Here is a 14,078-nt window from a genome sequence, read left to right as displayed (position 1 = left end):
GTAATGACATCCAGAGTAAGAATCTGGTTAGATACCATGTTTCTAAGATTTTCAGGGCCGAGTACAATAACCTCAGTTTTATCTAAATTAAGAAGCAGAAAGTTAGTGGCCATCCAGGTCTTTATGTCCTTAAGACATTCCTGCAGTTTAACTAATTGGTGTACGTTATCGGGCTTCATAGATGGATAGAGCTGCGTGTCATCTGCATAGCAGTGAAAATTTATGCTATGTCTTCAAATGATGTTGCCTTGGGGGAAGCATGTATAATGTAAATAGGATTGGTCCTAGCACTGAACCCTGTGGAACACCATAACTGACCTTAGTGGGTGAAGAGGACTCTCCATTTACATGTACAAATTGGAGTCTATTAGATAGATATGATACAAACCAGTGCAGCATAGTACCTGTAATACCTACAGCATGTTCTAATCGCTCTATTAGGATATTATGGTCGACAGTATCGAGCGCTGCACTGAGGTCTAGCAGGACAAGCACAGAGATGAGTCCACTGTCAGAGGCCATAAGAAGATCATTTGTAACCTTCACTAAAGCCGTTTCTGTACAATGTATGAAAAGATCTTTACTGCAGATACTACTATGGCTCTGCAGATTTTCTTTTCTTTTAACCTATGTCGCCTCACCTTGAGGTTGGCAAATCTGTCTATCACATTTTGGTGGTCAAGTCTCTCAAGCATCTCTTTCTCAACTGACATCACAGCCAGGTGCTGGAGTCTCCTTTGACCCATGGTCCTTCTCAGCCAGGTATGGAGCTGACTCCAGACTCTAAAAGACCTTTGACAGATACAGCTCTAACTGGGTTTGTTAGGGCAACCTGAATAACAGTTTTCAGTGTGGGGAAAATCTGATTATCCAGAAGATTGTACAATGTTAACATATCTGGAATGGCATCAGCCTCACTCTTGAGCTTCAAAAAGTTTTTGGCAACTGTGACTTCCTCTGACTGAAGTTCAATAAGGTAATGCAGTGCCAGGGCTGACCACCCAGTTTGTTTTGCAGATTCTGTATAGCAGCTTTAATATAGGGAGAACACAACTTCCAGACTGTATGAGTAAAATTAGTTGTTGTTTTTTGTCTTTGCCAGTTTAACTTTTTTTTGTTTTGCCTGTTAGTACTCCCTGTCTGTTTTCTTACCTGGTTCTTCCTGATCTTGTACTTGATAGTACTCTTGTACTTCTCATGTTCCCCTCTTTCCTCTCTCCCCTCTTTGGACTGACAATCATACACAAATAGATTGTATTCAATTAGATTACAAAAATACTATTAAGATCACTAATAAAAAAAAAGTCCTCTCTCAGTGTACTTTCAACCAAAAGGCAAATACCCAAACCACATGTACACATAAAGGATATAAATATTGAAACACTGATCCAACATTATCCTTTATTGATGGATCATTTGATCTTACACTTTTACCTGAATGTGGCTCCTGTTTTTGAAAAAACTTCCTCATATCCATTATGAACCTGGCTGTGTCTCTGTACACAAACACACACACACACACAACGGGAGTTATAAGGTTAATGGGCATCCAGTCAGTTAGCTAGTTAGTACCTTGGGTTCGATATGAGCACATGCATATATGACAAAATAACCAGTTTCTGTCATTACATTTTAAACAGGACAGTTGTAACAGCAGTAGCTACGGACAATGTTAAGTTTTAGATTTTAAATAGGCTGTATACATTTCAATGGGAGCAACAGGACGGTCAAATGTCACTGAATTTACTACAGAGCAGGACGGATTGTAGGGCAGTAAACATAGTCGGGGAACACGTTTTCAACACTGCAGGTTACCTGGGTGTAATGTTTTTCAGCTAAAAAGAAACATGGCCTGACTCCTACCTAAATATATAAAGAGTAACTGAAGGTTAAATGCAGCTAATATGTCCTGTTTTAAGCCAGGCACTTCCACCTCTGCTCCGTCTCAGCCACTATCGCTCTGGCACTGCAGCAACGGAGCTAGAGCCACGGTAGGGGAGAGCTGAGCTGGAACAAACCATTTTGGGAGGGGGGGGACGGGTTATCTATACTTTTGTTGTTAAAATGTACCATCTCAATTAAGTACTGTATGCTTTTTTTATTTTTAGTAGTGTGTCCCACAAACAAAAAATATTGTCAAAAAAAGTAAGAAATTCTTTGGGGGTGCTTTGATTCAAAATGGGCTAAAATCGCCCCTGGCTTAAAGTGATCAGTCGTTTCAGATTTCAAACCACCAGTGACTCGATGATGGCTTCCAGCTGCCTTGCCTTTGAACAGACTGACTTAGCAGCTGAGTCACGTGACCGAAACCACAACAATACATTAAGCTCTGATTGCCGTCCTATTACTCCACAGCATGAGCGTCAATTTGCAACCTATGAATGTGGTGTCAGCGATCCACATGTGCAGGGCGTGTGTGTGTGCGCGTGCGTGTGCGGGGCTGGGCGTGGTGATTTGTACATCATTAGAAAAATGTATATTTAGATCTCCTAAAGTGATTGGCTTGCATTACAAAAGCTATAATGAGCAAACCTCATTACCAGAATTCTTTGTTTGCAGGCTTCACAGTGCTGCATTACTTACCCTTTGTACAGTAGATCAGGATGGTTATATGCAAAGTTTTTGGAGAAGGTGCCAAATGGACCAAGGAGCTCAAATGGGACTACATCTGGTGCAAACACTGTGCACTGGAACCAGAAAGAAGGAGTTTAAAAACACCATATACAAAAAACAAAACTCCCTTCTAATTTTTTGAAGGGCAATATCTTTAAATAAGCAATCATTCTGAAGGTCTTTTGAAGTTTTTTCCTGCTCAAAAAGACCTTTGGAATGTCCTTCAAGTCCAGAGAACTATTCCCAAAGACTACTTAAAGAAATCACATGAAAGCTTGCCCGAGAGAGTTCAAAATGTGAAGACTACAGTTAAGCTTTGTTTTTGCCCTATAAACTGCATTTCCATGTATGTCTGCACGTTTTAGTAAACTGCCATACTTCGGCCCAGTGTTATAAAAAATTAAAGAAATAAGTTTAAAGGATGGGTGGCTCAAGACTTCTGCTCAGTACTGTGTGAGAACTTTAGTTTAGTCAAAGACTGTCTGTGTTTCTAATGACTGTATGATAGGGCTGCACGATTAATCGTTAGAAAATCGCGATCTCGATTCATACTTATGTGCGATCTCCTTTCCAAATGACAACGATAAGAAAAAAAAAAAAAAAAAAAGACGACGACGACGACGACGACTACCGCATTTTGATCCGGTACGTACTCTGCATGAAAACAAGCGCTCACTCTTCCTGCTCAACAAATGACAAGGGCGGAGCCTTATACCACGTGATACAGAAGCTGTGCCGTGTGATGCTAAAATTAGCAGGGAAAAAAAAAAAAAAAAAAAAAACAATGGAGAACACGTCAGGGATGACGAGAAAGTGACAGGAGAAAATCCGTCCCGGTCAACCACCCTAACATCAATAACGGGAACCTTATACAGCGCTTCCCTATACACGTCGAACTTCCGCAGGCACAAAGAAATTACGGAGGCTATCACTTATCACCTGACCAAAGATATGGCTCCCATCAACACTGTGCAAAACGAGGGATTTAGGAAAATGATCAACACCCTAGACAAACGCTACACAGTGCTGTCCCACAACTATTTTTCTGTTGTTGCACTACCTGCTCTATACACACAGTGTCGACCAACGGTGGAGACGGAATTTCAAGCAGTACAACATTTTGCGGCAACAACAAAACGTGAGACATTTGTTGCTTTTATGTTTATTTATTGTTTTTATGTTCAGTCTCAACTGTTACGAAGTTGATGTGCAGTTAATAAGTGCAATAAATATTTATACTGGAAAAGAGAATCGTGAGAGAATCGTGATCTCAATTCTAAGCCAAAAAAAATCGTGATTCTCATTTTATGCAAAATCGTGCAGCCCTACTGTATGATATATACTCATTTCATGGCATGCATATGACCACAGCAAGTCGTATTTTTTCCTGCTGAAAGTCCCCTCCATGGTCCCCATATTAACAAGAGTTGCCAACATCAGACACTCTCAGTGCTCACAGGCAATGACTTGCTGTTTTAATGAGAAGACCCCACAGTGGCAATAATGAAGTGTATCATTTTATTTTCCTGCTGTGGAAGGGTGCTGTGAATGACTCTTTCCAGCAGTTTAGATCATGACTGTAGCCGATTTATGCACTACAAAGTGCAGCCTTGTTGTGCAAAATGCCATAAAATATGTCACAGTTTTAGATGAAAATCAGTTCTGTTCACTGTGTTTGGCTGTTTGAGTTATATCAAAGAAAGCCAAGTGTAGGCATAATTGTGGTCTGATCCAATTACTGATCTTCTACACAATATAATCTTCAGCTTCCAACTAACTGTTAATTCATTTAACGATAAATATTCATGAAAAACATTTCTTTTAAAGACATGAGCTGACAAATAGAACACACTGCTGCCATTGTCCATTTCTTCCCACCTCTGACCTGTCAGGCTGACTGTGGCTCTGGCCACAAAAACAACACAGATATTGCTGGAACCCACTTTGGATGTCCACAAAATACCCTCAACAGCAAGCCTTGTTTCTTGAACTAGAATTGGTTATAGATAAATCAACCCTGGGATATTTTGATTTGGTGGCCCCAAGGTGCAAAATACACCATTTCAGTAAACATGGATATGAGAACAGTGACACTGTCAAAGGCACAAAAAAAAAAAAAAGCACTTCACAGAGTAGGTAGGGACAACATTCCTGTCGTTTACCTAAATAAACAAACCTGGCACTGGCAACAGGTTGATAACATTTCGTCTGTTTAGCAGTGATACTCTCCAAATTTTAAACCAATTTTAGAAGCTTGGCATTAAAAAGTAATTTCAGCACAGTGGAACTTATTTAAAATTCGCGTGTTTTTAGTTCTGAAACGTTGGCATCTTCGGGCCACCGTACTGTTTGTACATTTAACACTAGAAGTCCCAGGCTTTTCTAACCCTCTGTCAGCTAAGTGGAAGCTAACTTGGCTAGTCTTTTAGCATCAATTCATATGTAAATTGGGTCGTTACCTGAGAATTGTGGAGGGGAGTGGGGGTGTGTGAATGATTGCGGATTTCTAACTGCAAACTGCCTCTTTGTTTGTGTGTGGGGAGGGGGAACTGCTAAAAGCTGTGAACTTCATTTTGTGTTCGTCTTGATGCATTCTCAATCATCCAGGAAAATAAATCTCCAAAAGATTTATTGATAAAAACAGTACAAAAAACCAAAAATATTTCTACAAAAACAACCATTTGTACACATATTTACAGATAATAATAAAAAGTGAGTGAGTACATTTCAATCACTCACAATCCTGGCACTGCCATGGTATCTGTAGTCTGCATTTACCACATGTGTATCTGTAGCAGTGAACACATCGCACAGTGGCATGATTGTTCTTGCATTTGTGTTTGACCTGACACGTGGCTCTTTTTGCAGGGCTAGGTGTGGAGGGTTGTGTCGAAGCAACTGTTCTTTTCTTGCCTTCTTCCCAGCCATATGAGAGTTAGCCAACTCTCTTGCAAGCTCCACCAGGAAGTCCACCCGTCTTTCCTGCGTCCCGGTGCATGCTTGATACAGCACATGTGCATTCAGTGCTGCCATGTCAATCATGTTATAGGACCGTGTACTCCCGCACCATCTGGTCCATCACATCCACGCCACACTTTGTGGTGTTGTAAAAAGCGACAGTGTTTAGCTTCCTTTTGGTGGTGTTATCAGTCTGAACCACGCTGTGCATGCTGCTAAGAATATAGACTGTCTTCTTCCATTTGGCTGCATACGCCGTCAGCGTGGCAGCAGAGGTTGAAAACACCTAAGAAATAAGATAAATTGTTATTTCCATAGCACTTTTACACACAATGAAACACATAAACATAGAACCACAAAGACCTGCAGCCTACCTGAGTGGTGAATTCATTGCGATTTGTGTATCTAGCGGATTGAGGAATTTCCGGCGAATCTTGCTGACTGTGCCGAGGATGGTGGTTTTCCGTCCAAAGTTTTTGCGCAAGTGAAAGTGATGTGAAGAAATTGTCCGTGGTAACATTTCTGCCCTTGTCTAGGAATGGTTCCATCAGCCTCATCACTACATTTTCAGACAGTCTCTCCCCACTGGGACGATTGGGGTCCTTGCCAAGATATGTGAGGACATTGCAAATGTACTTGGATTTTAGGTCGCAGGCCACCCAAAACTTGATCCCAAACTTGTCAGGTTTACTTGCAATATACTGCAGGAAACAGCACCGAGTCTTTGATCTTGATCTTGATCAAAGATCTTGATCTTCTTGAGGGGTTACTAGGGTTCCATCACTACGTGACTGCTGGTCAGCAAACCTGGGAAACCCACAGATCATTGGAACTATGCCGCGTAACCGCTTCCAAGACATCATGCAACACCTACGCTTTGATGACAGGTCCACCCGCAGTGATCGAGCAAAGACTGATAAGTTCGCTGCAGTTTCCAGTGTGTGGGGATCATTTGTCACCAACTGCATCACGTGCTACAACCCTGGTCTACATATCACCGTTGATGAACAGCTCTTCCCATCAAAGACTCGGTGCTGTTTCCTGCAGTATATTGCAAGTAAACCTGACAGGTTTGGGATCAAGTTTTGGGTGGCTGCGACCTAAAATCCAAGTACATTTGCAATGTCCTCCTATATCTTGGCAAGGACCCCAATCGTCCCAGTGGGGAGAGACTGTCTGAAAATGTAGTGATGAGGCTGATGGAACCATTCCTAGACAAGGGCAGAAATGTTACCACGGACAATTTCTTCACATCACTTTCACTATGCGCAAAAACTTTAGACGGAAAACCACCATCCTCGGCACAGTCAGCAAGATTCGCGGAAATTCCTCAATCCGCTAGATACACAAATCGCAATGAATTCACCACTCAGGTAGGCTGCAGGTCTTTGTGGTTCTATGTTTATGTGTTTCATTGTGTGTAAAAGTGCTATGGAAATAACAATTTATCTTATTTCTTAGGTGTTTTCAACCTCTGCTGCCACGCTGACGGCGTATGCGGCCAAACGGAAGAAGACAGTCTATATTCTTAGCAGCATGCACAGCATGGTTCAGACTGATAACACCACCAAAAGGAAGCCAAACACTGTCACCCTTTACAACACCACAAAGTGTGGCGTGGATGTGATGGACCAGATGGTGCGGAGCACACGGTCGCAGAGGAACACGGCGCTGGCCAGTTGCCGTGTTCTATAACATGATTGACATGGCAGCACTGAATGCACATGTGCTGTATCAAGCATGCAACGGGACGCAGGAAAGACGGGTGGACTTCCTGGTGGAGTTTGCAAGAGAGTTGGCTAACTCTCATATGGCTGGGAAGAAGGCAAGAAAAGAACAGTTGCTTCGGACACAACCCTCCACACCTAGCCCTGCAAAAAGAGCCATGTGTCAGGTCAAACACAAATGCAAGAACAATCATGCCACTGGGCGATGTGTTCACTGCTACAGATACACATGTGGTAAATGCAGACTACAGATACCATGGCAGTGCCAGGATTGTGAGTGATTGCTGAAAATGTTGAAATGTACTCACTCACTTTTTATTGTTATTTGTAAATATGTGTACAAATGGTTGTTTTTTTGTTTTTGTTTTTTTGTACTGTTTTATCAATAAATCTCAGCAACAAAGGAAATACACCCATGTGTGTTGATTTCTCCCTAAGGCAAACTGAAACACAAGTTTCCTTGTGGCTCAGGAAACTAACCACTCCAAGTGGTTCAGCATGGCCCCACCTTATTTACATAACAAAAGCAGCTGTTCACAGGTGATTAAGGATATTAGCTAAAAGCCTACCAGCCATTTGGCTCGACGGTGGGTTTTATAGGTAGAAAAGCCAAATGGCTCTTCTCTGGGACTTCTAGTGTTAAACGGTTATGCTCCCATCTACCCCAGTTTGAGTCATTTCTCCTTAATGGCAATACTTTGGAAAGCAGGCATAAATGCTTTGGGGTCACTTTACCATATTTTCTTGACGAAACAAAAGGTTAATTAGCTACAAGCTAACCCCAACACGTACAAACCAGCCCACCTGTTAGCTTAAGCGCCCCGTACGTGTCACCGAGCACTACCGCGGGCAGCCTTAATGAAAGAAAGCTAACGTAGCTAATTTGAACTGAGTTCTGTATCAGCTGCTAATGTTAACCCGTACAGTGGACTTTGAGCTGTTTGTTTGACCTCTGTCACACCGAGAACTGAATGAACCTCGATAACATTAGCTTTTACATAGACACCCTTGGCAATGGCTCCATACACTAACCTGCCGATATTTATACATTTTCCCCATTTAAAAATTAAGTAGCAATCGACAACAGGGAGGACTAAACTCTCCCCGAGCCCCGAGTAATTTTCAGAAAAATAAAATTACCCGGAGGACATATTGTGCAACACAACTCCACGGGCTCCGCGAGCAGTTACAAATGACAGAAAACAGGCTGACGGTAATAATATCTCAGTTGTACCACAGTACAGCTGATTTAACGAACTTACAGCGAAATATATCAGCGCCACTGACAGGGTGACCATCCAGAAGAGACGTGTTCTCTGAAAATAATCACGTCCATCACTTGTAGCCATCGCTGCTGCTGCTGCCCCGTACAAATATGACCGTGCAATTAAACCCGGATATTTAAACCGTCCGGGCAGGGGTTCTTTTTCTTTTTTTTCCTCCCCCCCCCCCTTTTTTTGATTATTACACAAATGGGAAAATTTTACCGAAATAATGACAATTATCGCTTTACTTTTAAAAATGTTTTTTTTTTTTTAAATTAATTTAAGTCGACAGGATAGTTTCATTAATCAGCGGACTGTCCACCCGGTAGCCCAGGTCATTTCCTTTGGTTTGAGGTTTTAGCAGCCACTTTGAGCAGTGATGTTATGTTAAAGTGATGTTACGTTAAAGTAGGAATAGGTTGAGGGGGAGCTCTCACACTCAGACACCAGGCGGCACTCGGTATCCAGCTGTAACTGTGGGGTCCAGGCAGGGCCGTGCAGAGACGTTTACAGGGGCGGGTGATCAAAGCTAAAAAGGGGCACATTGAACCAGGCTGAATAACAACAACACACATTCATCAAGAATCTAATATGGGATCGCATCATACTATATCACTGTTGTGAGGCAAAGTAAACGTAGCCTATGTTTTACCTGATGGGTACAATGTTGGTGTTGAGGGGTTGCTGCTGCTCCTGCTGCTGATAGTGCTGGAGGGCAGGGCTGTGTTGATCTGAGACTGTAGACATTAAAAAGTCCATAGGAGAGATGGTAGCTGACTAAACAAGTGTCATGAGATAATAACAAAATGCAAAGATTGGTGACAGTGCTTGGAACCATAAGGCAACAAAAAACAGAAATAAACAAGGCTCTGCCTGTGATTCACTCTTTGCCTCTCTTCCTCCTTCTATTTCCTCATCTCATCTATCACTCTTCACTTGCTGTCCATCTGAGAACAAGGCACAACTTGCTATTGCAATAAACTATTATTTAATTATCCACACTTAACAACTCTTACACTTAATCTATAATAAAATGATGACAGAAAAATGTTATAGAAGCAAAACATTTCAGTTGTGCTTATTATTATTTTTATACTGGAATACCTCTCCAACAACTGGTACATGTGTTAATGTTACCTGTGCTCTTTGTAATCCAGCTGCTGAGAGATTCACTGCCTTTAGTAGCCTCACAAAGCTCCTACTGTTTCCTCCTCATTCCTTACCAGCCATGTCTGGACAATATTATATCATGAGTAATAATTTAAAAAAAATCCATATACATAAAACACACACATGCATGCACACGCAGTGACATTTTAGACCTTCTTCAGAATACTGTATATACTGTGGGCACAAGTTTCCATCATGGTGCTGATCTAGAATCCTTCCCTTATTATTTATTACTAGAGCTACAATAATAAAGCGATGAGGGAAAAAAGTAATAAATATGAAATAATGTATTTATGATGATTCCATTTGTTTCACTATCCACTCTGTGCAGGCAGAAAACTTATTACATTTTTAAACTGTAGAGATACAATAATTTTGCTGCTGTAAAATCAGCATTTTGTCTTATTTAAAATATAAATCGAATATAATCTGTTTCTTAATGTATTGTTATGATTTAATGTTGTCAGTGTTTTGTTTTATGTTATGTTTAAGGATTTGTTCTCGTTTCCTGTTTTATTGTGAAGGTCTGCGTCTCATGTGAGTGTGTTCAGTTTTACCTCTGTCTCGTCTTGTTGATTATTCCCAGCTGTGTTCCCCACCTGTGTGCAATCTCCCTGTGTTTCCCTGTGTGTATTTAAGTCGCGTCCTCTGTCTTTGTAGTTTGGCTGGTCTGTCTGTGTATCCACCGTGTCTCGTCCGTGTGTTTCCCTGCTGCCCAACCGTCATCTGTTTTCTGCTTGCTGTTATTTGTGTTCAGGTTTGTGTTTCTGTTCAGGGTCAGTAGTTTAGTTTTCCCAGTATAGTTTAGTTCTCCATTCACCATTTTGTCCATCTCTTTTGTTGTGTTTGCCTTAGTGGCACCAGCCATTTTTTTTTAGCCAACCTGGTTGTCCATTTTAAGATAAAACCTCTTCTCACCCACAATCTCGTATTCATCTTCTCTTATGTTGCGGCTATGAGCCGGGTCGTAACAGAATGTTCTTTGAAATACAGCGTGTTTTTTTAAATATTATATTTATAATAATCCATTATTATGTGGACATGCATATTAGATCGTTTTAAGTGACATATAATCCCTCCAGAAAGGCAGGAAAAGCCCTGTAACTTACTTTAAAACTAAATATGTTCCCTAAAACGGTGGAAAGAGCTACAGACCCACGACAGCCCTACCCAGTTAGCCAGCAGCTATGACCAGCACTACTTGTGCAGTTAATAAAAGGACAGGTAATGTTTGTCGCGCTGTTACACACAGCACGCTCGTTTGTTTCAGTTCGTCAGTTGTCACAAGACAGCTTACCAACGTGTACATAATAAGCTAATACTCCTGTGTGCTACATACTACAGTGTACGCTCTACCCTCCTGAGACCCAGTAATTCATTTTTGTGCACTGTAGTACACATTTAGTTTTTGCTTGTACTTCTCATACTCTACTTGCCACTCTTCTAAGTCCTGATGTTTCTTAGAGAGGACAACAGTACTTTTAAAATGATATCACATGTGTGGGGGTGTGGCCTTGCCAATTGTCTTTTTCCTACCTTTTCAAAATGGCTGGCATGCCCACAAGCACATTTTATGGAAGAAAGAAAGGTAAGCATGATATTTACATTTAAAATGTTTTTTAAAATCAGATTTTGATTAATTTTCAAAAATAAACATCTAGTAAGTAATTTGAGGGGTTTTTAAGAATTAAGCTTATTTAGTTTCACAGAGGAAATGACTAATTTATTAATGTGTATTCGAGTGCACGTCGGGACTTTGTACTTATATTTATTTCACTTTTTCCTAATAGACAACTCTTTGACAAAGGCAGAGAGAATTCTTAACAGATTTATTGAGGGAGACTCAAACATAGATTTTTCAGAAGATGAGAGTCATGTGAGCCAGATAGGAGAGGGTGAGAACCCAGGAGGAGCCACACGAAGATGATCAAGATGCAGTGGCAGATGTAATAGAGAAAGACACAGGGCCACCTGAAATCTGTCGTCCTATCTGGTCCAAAACCAACATGTAGGAGAATCTGGAATTTGATTTTGAGTTAAAAATAAAATATGGGTAAAATGCAGAAATGTTTTCCAGTAAAGTAAAAAAAAACAAGAGTCGCAATTATAGCTGAATCCATGACACCTGATTGTTTCTACAAGATCACGTCTTTGCTGAAAGTGGTCGATGATCTCAATGTGCGAAAAGAACTCACAGAATCTGGAGTTCAAGCTCCTCTTGGCTAAGAAACCAGGGACAAACATGTGAACAAGACCTGAATAATACCAGTAATGAAGAGTTCTCTCCAAAAATCAAGAAAACGAAGCCCCAACCAGATGAGAGTGTAACAAAATATGGTTCACTCCACTTGCCTGAAATGGTTAACAGTCCAAGGCATTTCAGTTGTAGAATGGTTGGGTGCAACAGTAAAACATATGTGAGATGTGGGAAGTGCCACATGTTCCTTTGTGTCTCCAAATAAAAAAAATCACATTACTTCCTCAGATATTATAAATGAATTGACTTTTGTGAAATAGAAAGCCCAGTGCAATCACTTGTTCCTGAACCAATGGCTTACAGCTAGTGAAGTGTCAGTGACTTCTAAATTGACCCATGATCTACATTTTTATGATACTGTTATATAAATAAGTTTTAATATCCTGCTTACAAAAATTTCAGTGGAGCATTTAATTTTCTTAAATAGCTCTTGAATTTTGTTAGTTTCACATTCGTGATCAACGAACTCCCCTTGTACACTGAAGTGCACATGTTGTAAAATTTAAATAAAATTAGTTAAAAACAATTTTGTTTTTCTAATGTGTTTTTTACCATCCCAACACTTGATTTATCTGAAAAAAATTAAAATCAAAATACTTTTTTCCCCCTGGGTCTCAGGAGGCTACACCTACTTACTGGTTTTGTCGCATCAGTCTGTGTGTCTGAGGTAATTTGTGTTTCTCCTACAGCTCCGTCCGGACCGCAAAAAATGCGCGTGCTCTTTGTGAGCTCGTTCCCGGCTCGTAACCAGCGCGTTCTGCCGTCAAGGGCGATCATTGGTTAATGGTGATCATGTCACTGATGCAAGCCAGATCCTTTTATTTAGCAAAACTGTGATTAATAGTTAAATATTATTGTTGAGGGGCACAGACAGGACTCCGCACGCACACACACACACATTTGAAAAAAAAAAATTAAAAATTAAAAAAATATTTGCCTCAACAAAAGGGCACTTTGGGCACCCATCAGGAAAGGGGCGGGTGCTCAAGCCCCTTCCGACCCCAACCCCCCCCGCACGTGCCTGGGTCCAGGGTGCACTGATGCGAACCCCCAAGCCTCCTCTCTGTCTCTCTCCATCTCTGTCCCTGTTGCCTACCTGAATATCTACACGTAACGTTAAACGATCCATTTTTGGGGAAGAGGAAGACAGTTTTGGGGTTGCTTTGCATTACTTTGAATGAAAGAATTACCTGAACGGTTTTAAATTCATCATTCAGACTGAATGATGAATTTAAAAAATTGCATTTATAAATTTCAGTCCTATAAGTGTCACTATATACCAAGTAGTACTGAAGAAATTTAAAATGAAATATTATGTGAAAAAAAGGACTCTCCGCAGTCCTGTGAAAACTACAGTAGATTACCCCATGATTTATGCAGAACCACAATGATTAACAAAAATTCACAGTAATCATTTTCTTTATGACCCACTATTCTTTACAACATTACTTCAGTTCACTGAGGTTTGTTGCAGCCAGAAAGTCCCGCCACAGCATTTCATACAGGTTGAGGTCTGGACTTTGACCGAGCATTACAACACCTCAAGCTATTATTTACTTTACAATAGAATAGAGTAGCCACTTTATTATCATTCAGAACCTCCACCAGTTAGTGCACATCAGAACACAATTTTGGTGCATTTCTAATTCTAAAGGTATATGTATATGTGTGTGTGTGTGTATATATATATATATATATATATATATATATATATATATATATATATATATATATGAAGCAATATTTTCTAATAATTCCAGTTATTCTGCTGTTGATTTGCTGTTTGGGATTGTTGTCCTTTTGCCTGGTTCAGTCTGGCCCAAGCTTTAGCTGTCACACAGAGGGCATCACATTTGACTCTAGAATACTTTGATATACAGAGTGCAGTGATTGCATGGTTCCTATAGTATAGTTTAGTTTAATTTAGTGTCGCTTCATTAAAGACACACACGGGTCCATAACCAAACATCTCCACTTAATATCATTAAAGTGAGTTATTTTCATGTTTTGGTCCCTCCTAAAAATTAATTACATATGCTGAATAAAGTCAAAGTTTCCATGGAAACATAAATTATATTATCAGAACAG

The 14,078-nt window shown here is 40.4% G+C and overlaps 1 protein-coding gene across 1 annotated transcript; it reads right to left on the bottom strand.

Moving 5' to 3' along the window:
* Window positions 1–598: 598 nt before the first annotated feature.
* LOC120443340 (transmembrane protein 254-like) lies at window positions 599–8,676 on the bottom strand. The gene is made up of 4 exons (XM_039621790.1): window positions 8,561–8,676; window positions 2,584–2,687; window positions 1,435–1,496; window positions 599–1,230 (listed from the first exon to the last, which is right to left on the bottom strand). The coding sequence occupies exons 1-4, from the start codon at window positions 8,645–8,647 to the stop codon at window positions 1,196–1,198; spliced, it is 288 nt and encodes a 95-aa protein (XP_039477724.1). The 5' UTR covers window positions 8,648–8,676; the 3' UTR covers window positions 599–1,195.
* Between the last annotated feature and the right edge of the window lie 5,402 nt (window positions 8,677–14,078).

Source organism: Oreochromis aureus, linkage group 13, assembly GCF_013358895.1.
Source record: "Oreochromis aureus strain Israel breed Guangdong linkage group 13, ZZ_aureus, whole genome shotgun sequence".
NCBI classification, from domain to species: Eukaryota; Metazoa; Chordata; class Actinopteri; order Cichliformes; family Cichlidae; genus Oreochromis; species Oreochromis aureus.
The sequence above is the reverse complement of the archived record's forward strand: the minus strand, read 5'-3'. Positions and strand labels throughout refer to the sequence as shown.